Source organism: Hippoglossus stenolepis, chromosome 15 (genome assembly GCF_022539355.2).
Source record: "Hippoglossus stenolepis isolate QCI-W04-F060 chromosome 15, HSTE1.2, whole genome shotgun sequence".
Classification (NCBI taxonomy): domain Eukaryota; kingdom Metazoa; phylum Chordata; class Actinopteri; order Pleuronectiformes; family Pleuronectidae; genus Hippoglossus; species Hippoglossus stenolepis.
The window spans coordinates 22,007,502-22,024,436 of NC_061497.1; the positions used below are offsets into that span (position 1 = coordinate 22,007,502).

The 16,935-nt window shown below is 43.0% G+C and overlaps 1 protein-coding gene across 2 annotated transcripts in view; it reads right to left on the reverse strand.

The window, feature by feature from the left end:
* The window catches only part of tmem132e (transmembrane protein 132E), a 334,649-nt gene that overhangs the window by 41,843 nt on the left and 275,871 nt on the right, over positions 1 to 16,935 (reverse strand). For both annotated transcript variants that reach the window (XM_035179084.2, XM_035179083.2), the window contains exon 4: positions 8,541 to 8,733. In XM_035179084.2, coding sequence (XP_035034975.2) covers positions 8,541 to 8,733 — 193 coding nt within the window. The remainder of the gene's footprint in view (positions 1 to 8,540; positions 8,734 to 16,935) is intronic.

Consider the following 16,935-nt stretch of genomic DNA (forward strand, 5'->3'; position numbering starts at 1 on the left):
CAACAATCTTTAGCTTTAATCGTTCTGGGAAACATGTTTAACGTGCAAATCACAGCATCGAGCTTTAATCACAGGCGTCATAGGAGGCGTCACGCCGCGGCTCTGATGCAACCACAGTTTTAGACCCGGCTGTTAGAGGAGGTGGGTGTTTGCCTCAGCAGGAATCTCGATAAAGAATGGAGGCCTCATACCAAACAGGTTTCACTGACGTCCACGGCAACAGGACTGGCTGCTGTTGCCATGGAGCTCCAGAGCAAAGCTAACCCCTTTTTATGATTCACACTTTTTATCGTTCCTTAAGAAAGAACAAAAGTAAAAAATGCTAAAAAACATTCACAACAACAGGGAAGGCGAGATGAGGAGAATGTTACAATTATAAGATCGTAAACCACAACACAGACGTTTTCTGGAGAAGAGGCTTGAAATGCTTCTTCTTTACGGCTCTTTGTGTTCACTTAGAACCAAACTGTCATTTTGACATCGAGAATTATCACAACATCGTCGAGACATCGTGATTTTTTTATTCATTTACAAAAATCCAGCTTCATTCCTAAGTGCTTAGTGAAACGTATTATTGTTTGAATATGAATCGTTTAGTGGTTGTACGGTTTGAGCAGAGCTTTAATTTGGTCGAATTATGACAGAGAGCGGAGACGAATACACTTTTCAACATATTCATATTCATACGTCTGTGTGAAGGAGCTGCTTCTCAGAAGCTTCAGGTTTGATGATTCATTTATTCGCTACAAACCAATTTAAAGGAGATAATCTCAAATGAGGAAAACTTTGCCCGAAAGAAACACCTTCAGCTGCACTGAAATATTATCCAATTACACCGGAGTGCAAATGTTCGTTATATCGCCTCCCTTATTTATATACGTAGTTAAAACTTCTTGCTCAACAAGTCTTAGGCAATGAAAAGATAATTCCTCAATTCTGATATAATCAAACAAGCCAATTTTTGTCAAACCATCATTTGCATTTTTATTATGAAAGCACACAAGGCTTCCTTTGTAATTTTTTGCAGATCATGTCAAAATAAAGGTTGATGCACAATTACTCCAGGAGAGACTGACACCATTTTGATCCTGAAATCAAATAATATCAGATTTGAATCCCTGCCCGTCCCTCATCTCAACGTCTTCATCACAGCGTCGAGCATGAAGTGACTTTCATCCCGCTCTGGCTCTTCAAGGGGTTCCTTGGTCTCGGCTGCGAGACTCAAAATTGTTTATTCATAGAAGGAGTATTACCCACAAGCCTCGGCGGCCGAGCGTTGAAGAAGGGCGTCTGCACGCCGTGTGGCCTGAGGCAAGTAATGAAGGCAGTCAGTTCTGAGGCGTCCGTCGGCTTGATACCTCAGCTCACCTCTCGGGGGGGCCATCACACATCACGGCGAAGAGGTGAAGAGGCGGAGAAGATAAAGTCTGGAGCCTTTTCATTTACTTTTTAACTTCGCCATGTAATTTACCCACGTGGGTCAGACGCCTCTTTTGCAAACGAGAACTGGTCGATGCCACAAAAACAAAACTAGAGAAAGAACGAGTGGACAAATCCAGAAACCTAAATGTGATCTGTGTAATAAGAACTAGAGGCAAAGTTTGTTATTCTGTCACAAACCTTTTATAATTTCAGATTCTTATGAGTAGCACAAAAAAAATGTTTTTTCAGTCGAACGCAAAATGAGAAAATAACTGAAAATATCAAGATCTTCAGCAAACAGCTTCATTCTTGTTTAATTGAATCTGAATCAATTTTAACAGTAAGTCCCCATCGGCTATATGACAAATTTTCAATTTGCACACGATAATGAAAAGATATGTATAATGAAACGTAGGAAATGTAAAAACTAAAAGTCAGAATATAATGTTCCTGCCTCTATAAAACCAAAAAAGCAGCAAAGTTCAATGGAAACAGATTAAACTAATTAATTAAGAAGTCGGCTGAAGCTTCCTCTGTTTCCATTTCACTGAATAATAATATAAACATCATTTTACATCAGATTTTCACTTCTGGCCTCCCCTCTAAAAGGTAGAGAAGCTTTGTTTTTGGGTTGTTTTACTCTCTTTGTTTTTATAAAACAGCCAATTTAAAGGGAGCAAAGCACAACAGACCTCTGTGGATACTCGACGGGGCTCTGGGGTGAAATCCTAATTGAAAGACATCATCCCTGAGCTCTCCTCGCTGTGTTGGCATCTGGTAAGTACTCGCACTACACGAGACACTTCACAATTAAATGTGCGCTGCTCTGGGAGCACTAATTATGCTTACCTGAAATCAGCCGGCAACCAGAAAATCAGCCATGACTGCACACGGCTATCATTTGACTTAATTATTGTGTTCTGTATGAAGCAAAGCACTTATTGGGATTTAATGGGAATACAAGGGAAAACCACTGTTGTCGTTCCAGCGTCACACTGAACTCAATTGGTTTGTTTCAGTCACAGTGAAACTAAAACACTTGTCATTTTAAGGAAGTTTTAATTATGTTTTTCTGTTTATCTATTCAACTAAAAGAAGGATCCGACGGTAAAATTATATAAATTAATGGACAATAACATGTAGAGGTAAATATAACTACATATATATATATATATATAAATATAACTATGCCTGTTAACCTTGAATGTATATAGTTTTTGTATTGTATTATATTTGACTATGCTTTTTTAAAGTAAGCTCTTTCTACCTTGCTTTTATTTTAATTTAATTATTGCACTGCTGAGCTGAGCGGTTTCTCTCATCGTCCTCTTGACCCTGTGTTAACTGCATATGACAAATCAAACTTGAGTCAAGGTGGTTATGTTTAACCCCGTCTGTTTTAATTAATCGATCAAATGTTATTTGTGTGGCCCATATTCATCAATCACAATTTGTCTCTTCACGGGGTACGACATCCTGATCCTGAGCCTCGCTGCTGCTAGAGATTCAAGGTCTCTCCTCCTTTCTCCACGTATCGTGCGGTTCACAGCAGAATCCACATTGGAAATGATCTTTCCCTGCAGTTTTAATGCTCGTCTGTTGAATACGCCGCAAATGTAAATATGTACAGCACTTCCTGCCGCTGTGGAAGCACCCGCACGTTTCTGCTGACTGGATCCTTCCATTTGTCTTAACAAGGTTTTTGTAGATATTGACGGAGCGGAAGATGCTTGGTTTCATACTGAAGAGTCCTGGCATTTAGTTGCTTATAACTGTAAAGGAGATACACGGGAGATGTGTATCTATGTTTTAAGCATTCACACAAATAAAGTCTGACAGAGATGAAGGGAGCTGTGATGACAGCTGCAGTGATAGAGGTATTTACAATATGTGAGCAGGCACATTGTAAATCTAAGCAATAAACTTGTAATCATAACCCACGATCAGCTGCCAAAAACAGATGTGCAGATGTTCATGATGGTGGAAGGACGTGCTACAGGTCGGAGAGGAACCCGTTAGATTTTGGTGTAAATCCTCATCAGGAGGATCCAGGATCTTTTTACGACTTGTGAGATATCTCTTGTCTTTGACATTTTTTTTTTTACCAATTTCCCAAAAGAAAAATCAGGTTTATTGAGGTGACTGATATCTACGAGTGTGTGAAACGTGCTGCGGATCGAATTCAAACTCCATTAGTTGAGGTTCTGTGCTCTTCTGTGCATCATATTGAGTTGAGTCTGTATAATAAATGCAAAAATGTTCTTAGAATCCAGTTTCAGAATGTAATATTTATCTTTTTTTGTAACTAAATTGGAAATATTGTCTTGTAATTGATTGTCGAACATGTGCATCATCGTACTTTAACCGATTTACATGGTTTATTAGACCAACAACTGATTCTCTCTCTGTGTCTCCTTAGCTTGTGGTTAATGTAATCCCATTAAATGTAATCCATTACTGTGCAGCCTCCCACGGGCTCTTGGGTTGCTTAGCGTGTGAGACTTTAAATACTCTGTTCCACTGTCACCGGCTCCACCTGCCTCTGAATAATGGAAACAACACAGCTCCGCCAGATGTGAGTCCTTACGAAGGCACAAGGACGCATGTGGAACTGTGCTGCGTGACTTCAAGCTGTGAGGTTTGCACAACACAAAACATCATTTCTTATTGAACATCTGGCAGCTACTGTGGGCGCCGAGCGGCTAATGGAGCCGGGGATTCTGGCAAAACCGCCGCCGCCTCCTGCTCTGCATCATCCTTCCTCTTTTCAGTTTGTTGAATTCATCGACTCTTTGCTCAAAGTGATGTGGACGTCAGTGTCTCGGTGTTATTAGTGTTTTCAATTGACTTATAGGCCTCAGGGTGGATTTAACTTTACCTGGAACCGTTTCTCCTCGAATTCTTTTCTCTGTACTCGTTCTGATGTTTCTCAGTGAAAACGTATTGTTCATTCTAGTTTGCTCCTGTGTGTTCGTAATGGGGCTGTTTTTTGTGTGAGAGTGGGTGCTCTGTCTGCAGGTGAGGGTCTTTGCATGCACCTCTAGGTGTCTTCCCAAGGGCTGCATCCAGGGGGCGACTCCACTGGTTGTTTCTATAAGAGTCTGTGAGAAAATGCCTCTACTTCTCACTTTGTAACGTCAGTAAACATTTTCCTGACGAGTTTATGTCTCAATCTCTAGTTTCAAGTCGTCTTCAATGCAGCACGATGTTCAGACACCGTGTGATTGACAGCTAATATCGTCCAATGGGTGCAGGTTGCAGGTGTAGGAGGGCGTGCAGTGTCCTTGAGCTCTCTCTTAGGCTCCACCCCCCCACTCCTCCAAATATGGTTCACCCAAGATGGCGCTGGATACAATTTAAAACTCACACATACTAGTGGGCGACGTCACGGTGGGTTGATTCTTAGATTGAGCACAAACTTTAACATCCTGCACTTTGTCCTGGGTTCAGTGTGAAGTCATTGTTTCTGGTTATTTCCCCATTTGTAGGAATAAATTCTTCTTGGGAACCTGGACGGGAAACAACCTTTACACTCCTACGTTGCTGTTGCTATCTTCTCACACGAGGGGGCGCAGCAACCTGCATCTCTGTCGCTCTGTAACCCGAACGCACGGTGTTTGTATTGTGGAGACAGAACCAGCCGCTCTGTATCAGCACTTTCTCAAAGTGCTGATCTTTTCCACCAAGCTGTCAGTGGGTTGATGGCACCAGCTGAGAAGTGCTGTGTGATTTGCATCTGCCACTGAAACGACGGGGATTCTACAGCAAAAAGAAGTCGAGGGATGTGCGGCTTCTGAGACGTTTTGTTTTGACCTCATTCGTTTCTGTTTTAAATGCTTTATCCCCCCCCCCCAAAACCGCCCTTGTGACCCACTGGTTGGTTTTGTTGAAGACCCAGTGGCCGCGTGTCACTGCAGTCGTTCTGGAGCTGAGGATGAAAGCATCACTTTCAAACCTCAGTATTTTAGTTCCTGTGAAGAGCAGCTGAAGTGTCACCTGCTGTGAGAACAGATCCTCACTGGAAAGCTCCACTTTCACAGCCACTCGACCAAATCAATACTTATCAACAGCTTATTCATACCACACTGAAACGGCCTCGAGGGTTAACAAGAGCACAATGTGACATGGGTGAGAGAAGCAATGGGATAATATTCATTCTTAATTATCACATTTATTTTGAAGATATTGATATTGATGATTAAGAAACGGAGAAGCAACAACACTGAATCCATGGCCTTAATTATTAAATCTTCCGTCATAATCCTTCATTTAACTTACAATTTAAATCAAACTATGAATCATAACTTCAAACCAGGACAACTTCCAGCTTCATGAGGGTCAGTGAAGAAACGTATCGATGTTCTCATCGTGCCACAAAGATCCTCCTCACTTCAAACTGTCCCATTAAGCCGCTCCACGAGCTGCCATCGTGATAAAGGTGGTGTGTTCTGTTGGCGTTGATAGCGCCACCTGTCTGCAGCTCAATCAATCACGTTTCACGGGCGTTAACATTGTTTTAAATTGCGGCACTTCGCCCCAGTGGGAGAACTGGAAAGTCGGGTTTTCACTCTGATATAATTCACCATCCAATTAGTCGCCACACACACACACACACACACACAGAGAGGATGATGAATTAAAGCTGTGGTGGATCGCACAGCGCCCACCTGCAGCTCTCCCTCACATGTGGAAAATCAATAACTGTTGTCTGGCGACGTGCGTTTCTTTGCCCACGTGCCTGCAGCTCCCTCCCTGTGTCGCCTGACAGCCTTCAGAGTGAGAGCGAGCGGATCTGAACCTGGTCTCCGGTTCCGTCTTGAAGTGAATTTATCTATTTTTATTGTGGAACAACGTCAGTGATGTCTGACAGTCGCATTAGAGGCAATTCCCAGGGTGTGAAAACTTTCTGGATTCCTCAAGCTTAGCGGGGATTAGTCTGCAATGTGTAACAGACAGGTTCTATTTCAGCTTTTTTTTTAAACAAAAAGTTTTTGCAAGGAGAAGACTATGACGCCCTGAGAAGACCAAAGACAACCCCGGTCCCCTCTCTCTGTCCCCTCTCTCTGTCCCCTCTCTCTGCATTAACACGATTCCTCTGCTCAGCGACTGCAGCTAAAGAGCAATAAAACCACGCGGCCCGGCGATGTGACTGAAAAAAAGAAAGAAACGTTTCTGCCATCTTGCTCCGGAATGTAAATTTTTACACGGGCAGAAATCTCATTTTGCATCGCAGACGAACACATCTGGGTACAACTGCACGTTAATCCCAAATGTCAAGGGGGACCAGAGATATAAAGTGAACCTTATGTCGCGACAGATGTGCCGCACACAGATGTGCCGTACACACAGTCATAACCGCAGCTCGAGTATATTTAATGAAGCTTTAGGTGTGGAACACTTGTAGTTATGCAAAAATGAAACGTGTAACCCGGCCTTGCTGTTCGTGTAAAGCAGCCAAACCTTTCACCGAGAGATGGATGAGGTTATCTTTCACAACACGTGTGTGTTTTATGACGTACAACACACACCGGTGCTGCGGCGGTGACCACAGAGCTGCCCTCACCAAATCCCTCTCTCCTCCTGCGACCGCTCCACCTCCACTCCGACATCCAGTCTTCTGGATTATTACCACACACGGTAAATTTTAATGAACTGATATAATGTGCGGTTGGACCTTTTTCTGTCTCTGAGTTTCAAATGAGCGAAGCAAGAGACCACCAGAGAGGGAGGGCGAGGGCGAGAGAGGGCGAGGTATAGCCCGCGGTGCTCGGCTCCTCGTGCTTGATTAATTTCCCTTTGTTCCCATAATCTGTTTACTACCCGGACTAATTGCCACCTTTTCACGAGGCGAGCAGACGAGCCCAGATTAAATGAGCAACAGACACTTAAGAGTTCTGGGATTGGTTGACTTTCTTAACAAGCAGCGAATCAATGAAAAGAGAGAAACCGGACAATTCGATTTATTTGTCTGGGACGCTCATGATTTTAATTATATTTTAATCCACAGTTTTAGAATTTAGGTTAAATCCATGGCTTAAATGATTTTGTTTTAAAACGAAAACAATCTTGGTCCAGATGAGTATTTTAATTCCATATCACGGTCATGTGTGTGCTGGTGTAAACAGGAAGTAGATTGTCTCCTCTGCAGTTTGTTGCTTTGTTGCACAAAATACAACAAACGAGAAACAGCGAGGGAGAAATGTAAGAGCAGGGATTTTTATTTTCTTGAACTAGCGACGAGGTTGAACTGACAGGAAGTGTTAGCGGCGCTCTACATTCGCCGCTGGTAGTCAAGACGGTCGAGATCCAATCAGAAGCGAACGCGGTCGACATCTCTTTGTTCGCCCGTCTCCACTAAAATGCAGCTCAGGAGTTTTTCACACTATAAACAAGGCCAGCAGCTTCTCCCTTTTCAGGGGCTGAAACACTCGACTACGCAGCAACAGTAGAAACTCATCCAGGTCTTTGATTCTAAATAATAAGGTCTGAGCAAAGAAACAAACTGGTTTTCAATTTAACACACGTCTGTGCAGGTTTTAAGATGTTTCAAGGTGCAAGAACAAGATCAGGACGCAGACGGATCCATTTTGAAGGACGAGTAACAGTGTGGCATTCGACCTTGCCACGGGGCTCTCCCACACACGGCCAGAGACGGAAGTGTTGCTTCTAAACCTTCTTTATTAATCAATAAACATAAATTGCAACTACAAACTTAAAACAGACTTTGCAGCTCAGTCCGGGCGTCTCTCCAGCGTCTGAGGCAGTTCAGACGCTGCCTTTTAAGCCTGAGGACCAATCAGCTAACAGCTCTCACCTGCGCTGATTGATCCTCTGTTTGTGGAGGTGAGGGTGCTCTCCCAGCCCCCCCCACCTCCACAAACAGATATTTCAGTGCAGTCCTATTTTATAATAAGAAAAAAATACTGTTTTTTTTATGAAATAATCTCACAGAGAAGACAATTTTCAGAACTCCTGCATCTTTGTCACGAGAGATTTTCAAGCTTTAAAGGAAATCAGAATCATTTGTGTGGATGAAGCCACACAACGGACAGTTTAGATGATTAAAAGTAGCTCGATGATAATGATGTTTGTATCAATCTGGCTGTTCTTCCACTCACCATGGCCAGAGGGATGATGGCCTGAATGTCCCGCTGCACCACCGTCAGCTCCGTCACCACCTTGTCTGAATCGGGGGGCGGGTTCTGCCCCTTGTAGTCGATGTTCCAGTTGATCCTCCGCGTCACGGACAGGCTGGTGAAGTTCTCCATCTCGAAATCCAGCTGCATCACCTCCACGTTGCCCAGCACGTCCCTGTGGCGCGACAAAAACAACAACACACACACACACACACACACACACGGAGTCACAACCAAAGGCCAAAATATCACTTACAGCCAAATGTTCACGACAACCACTGCAGAGCGTAACAAGAAAGTCTGGCAACGCAATTCATTTCTGGTAATGAAATCGTTCACTGGATGGTTTTTAATTATTAAACGTGTCGTTTAGTGAGCTGTCGACACGCAGCGCCGCAGTTATTTTTAAAGTTTTCCTCAAGTTACCCTGGAGCTGAAGAAGAGAAGTGGAGGATTCATCACGGCTTCGGAGCTGAGATACTTGACACATGTGTATTGTTATATTTTTAGTATTTGCTCTTTGTTCAACTTGATCTAAATCTCTTCAGGCTTATTTTAGTGTGAGATAAGTAACCTGGTGAATATACTTTTAACTCAGTTGGAAGATCGATGTATTCTGGAGGGTATCAGTAAATCAGATGTCAGAGTAAAAAGCTCCAGTCAATGTTTCTGCATTCAGCTCGTCTCACAGAAGTTACCGGACACGTTCTCTGATGAAAAGGTCCGGTTTCTAACATTCCACTCGGTCGGCCGTGCTGCGCGCTCCGTCAGGCTGATTGCTGGATCTCAGATTTCCTGACAGATACAAGGCAGTTAATATGGCGGCGGGATCTTAAAAGGTCACAGTATAACGTTTACAACGTCGTGACTCGCCAGCGGAATACCAACCTCCGTTCTTTTTTTACTCACGTATAGATTTGATTGCTTGGCGTGAAAAATAAGCAGCGGCGGCGGCGACTGTGATACTCGGGTCCCGAAAGAGATGATTCACCATATGAGTGGTTTTTATTAATAGAGTTTTACTGTCCAGCCATTATGATATGAGGTGTTTCTGTGTCCAGGCCGTTTGTGACTTAATTAAAGAAGCCCCACACCCTGCTAATCGCCCCATTAAGGAGCTAATGAGCCACATATTTCCCTCGGGAGTCAGTGGAGACCAAAACTGAGGCAGAAGAGGAGTCAGTGCACGAGTGACCTTCAACATGTGACCCTCAGTTCATCTTTAAAAACAAACTATCATGTGTTTACAGTTTATTTCCACTGTTCTTATGTGAAAAAACAATTACCACAGGTACAAATTCAAAGTACAAGTTTCTATGGTTACTTTAATTAACACAGAGAGATGGTGATGATCTCGGTTAAATATAGAACGAGTCAGGAAACACGTTTTAATGAAAATCTCACCTTGACTCTACCCAAGAGTTTTAGAAGCCTGATGCTGGAATGGCACTAAGTAGTGGTAGTAGTAAGTTTCCCCTTATGAAAACACATTGAAATCCTTATTTAATCTAATTATTCCCTGGTAAATCTGTGAATATGTAAAAACAAATACCAATGTTTAATAAAGTGTTCATTGAAAAATGTCCTGATGCAACAGATACAACATCTCATCCAATAATTCACTGATACATTAGTGAAGACAACTGATAATAGACTTTGTTAGATTTTCCCGTGCTCCTGTTAAGCGACAGAACCAAAGCTGATGAGAAGTGACGGATCTCTAATGGCGGCCCCCGCTTACTGTGATGGAGTTATCAGAAGTCACGAATGAATCCGTGATTGTCTCTGAATGAAAACAGTCGGCAGGTCTCGTCAATAAACAATCACTGCTCCCCTAATCTTTTTCTCCTTCCATCTCGGAGGCCTCGGAGTTTTGGAGCTTGTGAAAGGAGATTGCAAATTTTATTCACTTTCAGAAATAACCGTAATTGCGACGGCTGCAGATTTTTCTTTCCGAGCGGTCGATAACTTTGGTAACCTGATTGTTCTGACGGCCGTGGACGTCGGGAGCGTTGGATCCTCCACATTCTGCTCTCACAAAACGCGGCAGCGATGCAGCGGCGATAGCTGTTAGCCTCCCTGTTATGAAGAATCCCTCTTTTTGATGCTTGTAATCCTCAGATCCAACAAGCTTAACATGAAACCGCCTCACTGGTGGCGAGGGGGCAAATTAAATCTCGCTCCACGCGTGACGAGAATCAAACCGCTGCCCGAGCCTCACCTTTAGTTGAAAGTGAAGCGCTCGCCGTCTGTCCTTCACAAAAGCACAGACCTGTCCCCCCCCCCCCATTCGGGCCTGAGAGCCTTTTAATGAAAGCTGGATCAAACTACCCGCGCCACCCTCCGCCCACAGAAGGTTCCTCTGAAGGAACAAGCGTGATGAGATCTCGGCCCATTTGTCTCCACATCACTCACTGAAAACAAACACCCCCGTCTGCCCGCGACACACTAAAGCTGTCATCAATACGGCCCACTGAAGTGTCAACGCGTGCGGCCGCTCAATACGCCGTCGCCCGCCGTCACGCTGCAGGAAAACCGCGGTCACAAAGCACCGACTCGGGTTAGAGGGGCCTTTTTTAAATCCATGAGGAGTAAATTATAAATCGGGGAGTGAAAGCGGTAAAGAGAAAAAGCTGAAAAATGACATTTCGCCTCCACATTTCTCGCAAGTGATTTACAGACACACTTGGCATTTTGACACAATGTTTGAAATCTTAATCAAAGGAACAGATTTAAGGTTATATCACATCACCGACTGTCTGCACATGCCCCCGGATTCCTATATTTATTCTCTGTTTAAGGTTTTGATCGACTTCAGAAAACTAACGCTCAACGTCAGGGCAACGCTCCCGGTTTATCTTTGCATGTTCGCCCCATGTCTGCGTTTTTCTCCACAGTCCAAAGACATGCAGATTAGTGTTCGGCTGATTGATGACTAATTAGACCGAAGGGAGAATGTGAGTGTGAACGGTTGCTTGTCTCTATACGTTGGTGCCGACCTGTTCAGGACATAAACCAACTGTCAGCTGGGATTCCAAAGGATAAACGGAAGAGATAATGTGTTTGATATGAAAACCGGAGCCATCTGCCCGTAGTCTGTGCTCATTTCGTCCGTATTCGTGCAACGTCGATCGAGGTCTGTAACTAAAAGGGAAGTTTTATTTCATTTCATTTCCTCGAGTCACATTTTGAGAGAAGCTCAGTAGCAAGATTTGATAACATTTTTGGAAACGTCAGTGTGTTTGTATCTGATGCACGTCACATCGATTGTTTGGCAAAAATGTCTGATGAAGAACGAACCTGCATTTCTGCATCTTTAACGGTTCTGGACGAAACAGACAAGAATTGAGCAGTACCATTGCAAAACGTGGAGGAGGGGGGGGGGGCAGTGTAGGCAATTGTTCAAGGGAAACAAACATAAAACACAAGGAAACAATTTCAACAACGAACTATTTGAGGAGAGACTTTGCGCGTTAGTAAGTTGGATCATCGCTGTTTACGTCCGATGGCGTCGGAACATCATCACAACCTCCTCCATTGTCATAATGTTTGTAGTCGTCAATAACTCTAACAGATGTCTTGCTTAGCAACCGTGTGAACATACAGGACACACGCTGCATGTGGGCAGTGAAGGTCACTCGGCATCGTTCTCATACATGAAGCTCAAATGAGCCATTAAAATCAAACATCTCTCTCCAGATAAAAGCTTCACGATTCGACTGTAACAGTGAAACAACAAGAAATAAGCAAATACATGTTTTCCTCTGCACTGCTCCACCAGCTGCTGCGTTATTACACTTCCTTCAAACACCTCGATGGAATTAGAACATGAACTTTTCAGCAACATGTTTAATTTTGCATGTGTTACCTCATTAAAGTCACTGTTGAGGTTTCAGAGAAGTAAAGAAACCACAATGACCCTTAAAGGATGTTTTTCTGTGAACTCTCCTGTGGCTTCCGTCCACTATTCCCTGAAGCTTTAATTTAAACCAATGTAAAAAAAAAATGAATAATTCTACATATAAAAGCATTATTAAAAACTCGTGGGCAGTGAAAAGTGAAATGGTTGATTTCGTAACAGTGGATCAGAGGACGGAAGTCAACATGGCTGAAGAAAGTCGAGCCTTGTCTCCATTAAGTTAATGATGTAGCATGTGTCGAGCACAAAGTCTATATATTATAAAAGCTGTAGCTCGGGGCTTCTTCAGAACTCGGGGGGGGATTTCATTCTTTGATCAGAGGTCTGTTTGAACTGATTAACAGGGAGAGATCATTGGATCAAAGAACCCCGAGGAGAACTACAACAGCAGAAGAAGAGAGACGGAGGAGGGAGGAACAGTCAAAGCTAAATATAAGATTTGGACGAATTTGGACCATTCGAGTACCGAGTCTCAGCTTTAATTTGACTTGATTGCGTCAATGTAGGAAGAACTGTGCGGGAGCTGTCGCCCTTTAAACACGAGCCGAGTCCCAACTCACATCTGTATTTGAAGAGCATTTACGCCACAGTCACACAACTGTGCTCTTTCATTTCCATTCCCCGAGCAATGAAGGATCCAATGAGGGGGTCAATCAAACCCGTCCAGGATTCATTTGATGTCGCTGAAGCCGGTTTGAACGCAAAGAGGAAATCCTCACTGGACCGGAACATAACGCCCTGAGTTGAAGGGGTTGAAGATCAGCTCGTTGCATTCAAAGCTTCTCAGATTCTAATGATCATCACATTCGTAAATCAGCTGCATCGAGGTTGTCAGGTGTTTTCTCACCTTGTTTCTCACTTCCTTCACGTCTCTATGCTAAGCTAGGCTAACCAGGCCTTGAGTTGAACCAATGCAGATCCAATTAAGTATTTCAAATTGTTAAAAACTGCCCAGAGTCACTTTTTTCCGCTGCCCCTCACACACTGGACACGGCTTCCAGGTTTGGGAACGACAAACCTGGACGACATAGATAAAATGTCGGTTGTATACATCCGTCCATTCCTTCAGGGTCACAGGGGAACTGGAGCCAATCCCAGGCGGCGTTAACCCCGCACGGGTCGCCAGCGTGTTGCAGACATTTTATACAATAAGATGTTTACTTGCGTGTTGTAATAATTGAAGTAAACAGACACTGGGGAACATTTATTGTCCTTAAAAAAAAACGTTTTTTTCCCCCTGATAGAGAAAATAGACGGGTGGAGTAATAGAGTATTTGTCAGCTTGTTTACTTGTCCTGGTTGGGAGTCGATATCGTGACACTTTAAATGTGCTCTGGGTCTTTTTCTCGTTTCATCCCCTGTTTAACGTTGAATTATTCAGAGCGAACGAGAACACAAGCGTCTTATTAAAGGATCCGCTCGTTGTGTCGCTTCTGACTCGCGACAGTTGTAACACCACAGCACGTCGGAGAACATTTCTCATTTGAAACCCGTTGACCGCAATCAATAATGCATCGGTTCACGCGGCGCTACCACGGAGCCGCTTGTCGGACGGGGACGGTTCCAGATGGAGGTTTACAGGGAACAGACAAAAAACTAAACATGTTCCCAGCGCTGACTAAACAGTGAACTGATGAAGAGGAAGAAAGAATAATAAAGAGAGGAGACTGATGAAGAGATCAACATGACGCCCTGATGGGAAAACACCGTCACCTCGTTTCCTCCGACTCAGGTAGTTCAGAGTAAACAAAACCAGATGTTCAGACAGAACTGATGCTCAGATGTTGTTCGAGTGTGTGTGTGTCTGTGTGTGTGTGTGTGTGTGTGTGTGTGTGGTTCTCATCAACGCAGGGAGTGTGTATTTGTGTTTTTTGGGGGTTCGGGGGGGGTAATTGTTTGCTGCTTGAACACACACAGACATATGAATGAAAACAATTACTAAGAACATATTAGAATTCGCCTTATTACTCCATTTAAACTGGGTAATTATGGAGAGAATCGTCTGGAGATTTTTCTTGTATTTTTTTGGGCTCATTACTGTAAAGTGTCTGCGGCGGCGGCGTGTAGCTTCTTAGAGGAAGGAAGTCGTGTGCTTGTGAGCCCACTCAGACATCAAACACAAAGGAAAAGAGGATTGAACGCTCTTCCTTCATAAAACAAATAAGACTATAATCAAAAAGAAACGCTGCAGGGGACGCGAGCGCTGAAAGCGTGAAAACACAAACTATTCCCAACGCACGCCGGAGTCACCGTGAACCATTAAAATACACAGAACCTGGGGTGCACGTCTATATTTGTCCGTTTCTTTCTGACGAATTAAAGATGCACGAGAAAGTATTTGAATCGCGTCGTATTCATGCAACTTAATTGGCAAGAATATATTTTATTCAGCTCATAGAAGTTCTGAAGTACATATTTGTCTGACGAAAGTAGAAACTTGAAGCATTCGCAGGAAACTATCACATTTTTAATCACGTTAACTCATTTGTGCTGCAAAATACATGAAAATTCAGTCATGTACATTTACTCAAGTACTATACTTAAGTACACATTCAAGGTACTTCTACTTAATATAAGTTTTGGGCCATCGTGTAACTTTTCTAATTCTACTCCACAGTTTTTACAGTGCTGACATTTGACTGACAGCTGACGTTACTTGTCAGACGTCAGTGTGATGAATGTTTCTGATAAACTGAAGGAAGGAGGAAGTTCTGAATGAACCAGTTGAAAAAGCCTCATAGATTAACTGGAATACGATGATCTTATAGAATATGATGTATGTAGTTTATAAAAGTGTATAAAAGCAAATGAGCTCAACCTTAAACTTGTCGTACTTTTACTTTTCATACAGGAAGTACACTTTGCTGGTGATTCATACTTTTACTTAAGAAATGTTTTAATTGCTGGATTCTTACTTGTAGTGGATTATTTTAATCGTACTTTCAATTAAGTAAATTATCTTCTTCAATCAGTGTTAAAAATTAGAAAACAACAACTAAATCTTCATATTTCAACAACAAAATACGTGTCATTGCTGTGAAAATGACAAATATGATTAATTTCCTACACAACCAGACTAAAGCCACTTTGTAGGATTTGTAAAAAACCCAGTGTGACACACAACGATGCATCTCTGGATGAGAAGCAGCATCTGGACCCAGCTTTGCTTCCGCTGACTCATTCTTCCACAAACACTGACTTATAATAAGTTGATGCTCTAATCATTTAAAAATAGATCTATATATATGAAAATAACATTACTTTAGGAAATGAGTTTTCTGCTAAAGTCGGTTTACGTAACAACAAATAGCTGGAGATGTTGTTTTTTTTTGCCAGGGACACAAAAGAGGAAAAAACATCAGGAATCCTCAATTAATGGGGGAGATGTTAAAGTATTAAAGTCCTTTTGAAAAACTGCAGCAAAACAAACTGAGGATTCACACAGACTCGCAAACAGCCCCCACACTCTTTTCACCACAGAGTCCTGAGAGGCCTGGGTGCGTTTCATACAGAAAGATTTCATGCTCGTGTTCAATCAGTTTGATGGGAATGAAGCATCACAAAAAAAACACAAATTCCTTCCGTGACTCTAACTCTCACTGCACCGGCCCGTTGTTTGGCTGCTGGGCTCGAGGTGGTCACAGAATTGACTGGGTTTCTGACAAAATGCAGCGCGACACACTGTTTCTCTGCCCATGCTTGACCCCCCTACTGGACGTTTCCCACACTGTGACAGGGTGGCGAAGATTACATGACAAGGGTCACTAAATATAGCAAGAGAAAGGCGCCAGGGAGTAAACAAAGGAGCCACTGAGTTTCCAGGTGAGGGACACTCTCTGTCTCCGTCCTCGCTCTTTCTCCTCGTGTGGACGCCGAGATTTAGACCTGATGTCCTGCAGCTTTGGTTTCTTAATGAACTGAAAACATCACGTAACAAGACTTCATGCTAATTTTCAGTGATTTCCTCCCCTGTGACGAGCTCAGAGCCTCATGTAACAAACCAGTGAACCCAATGTGACCGATGCCTCGTCCACACTAATGTGGATATTTCTGCACAACAAACTTCTTCCTCTGCATTTGGGGCGTCTCGTTCACGTGCAATGTGCAGATTTAGAAAAACTGTGTATCTCTGTAACTATGTGTGTACTATGGGTGCACGTGCACGGAGGTCACTCTCACATGCGACAGTTACAGGTTCACAGACTAAAGAACCACAACTGCAGTGGAAACTATGACTATCTGCATGTACGGTAAAAACATTATGGACTAAGTTAAAGATCTCTTATGCTGTTACGAGTAAAAACGTTTTGGTTCCTTATGAAACTGAGGTGGGACGAATTAGAATATGGCAGATGATAAATAACTGAAGCAGAGATAATAGTAATAATAGTAGTTTTTTAGAGAGAAAAGGAGCAGAGGCCTTTGTTGGGTCGTTTCCAGGTCTCCTTATGAAACCAC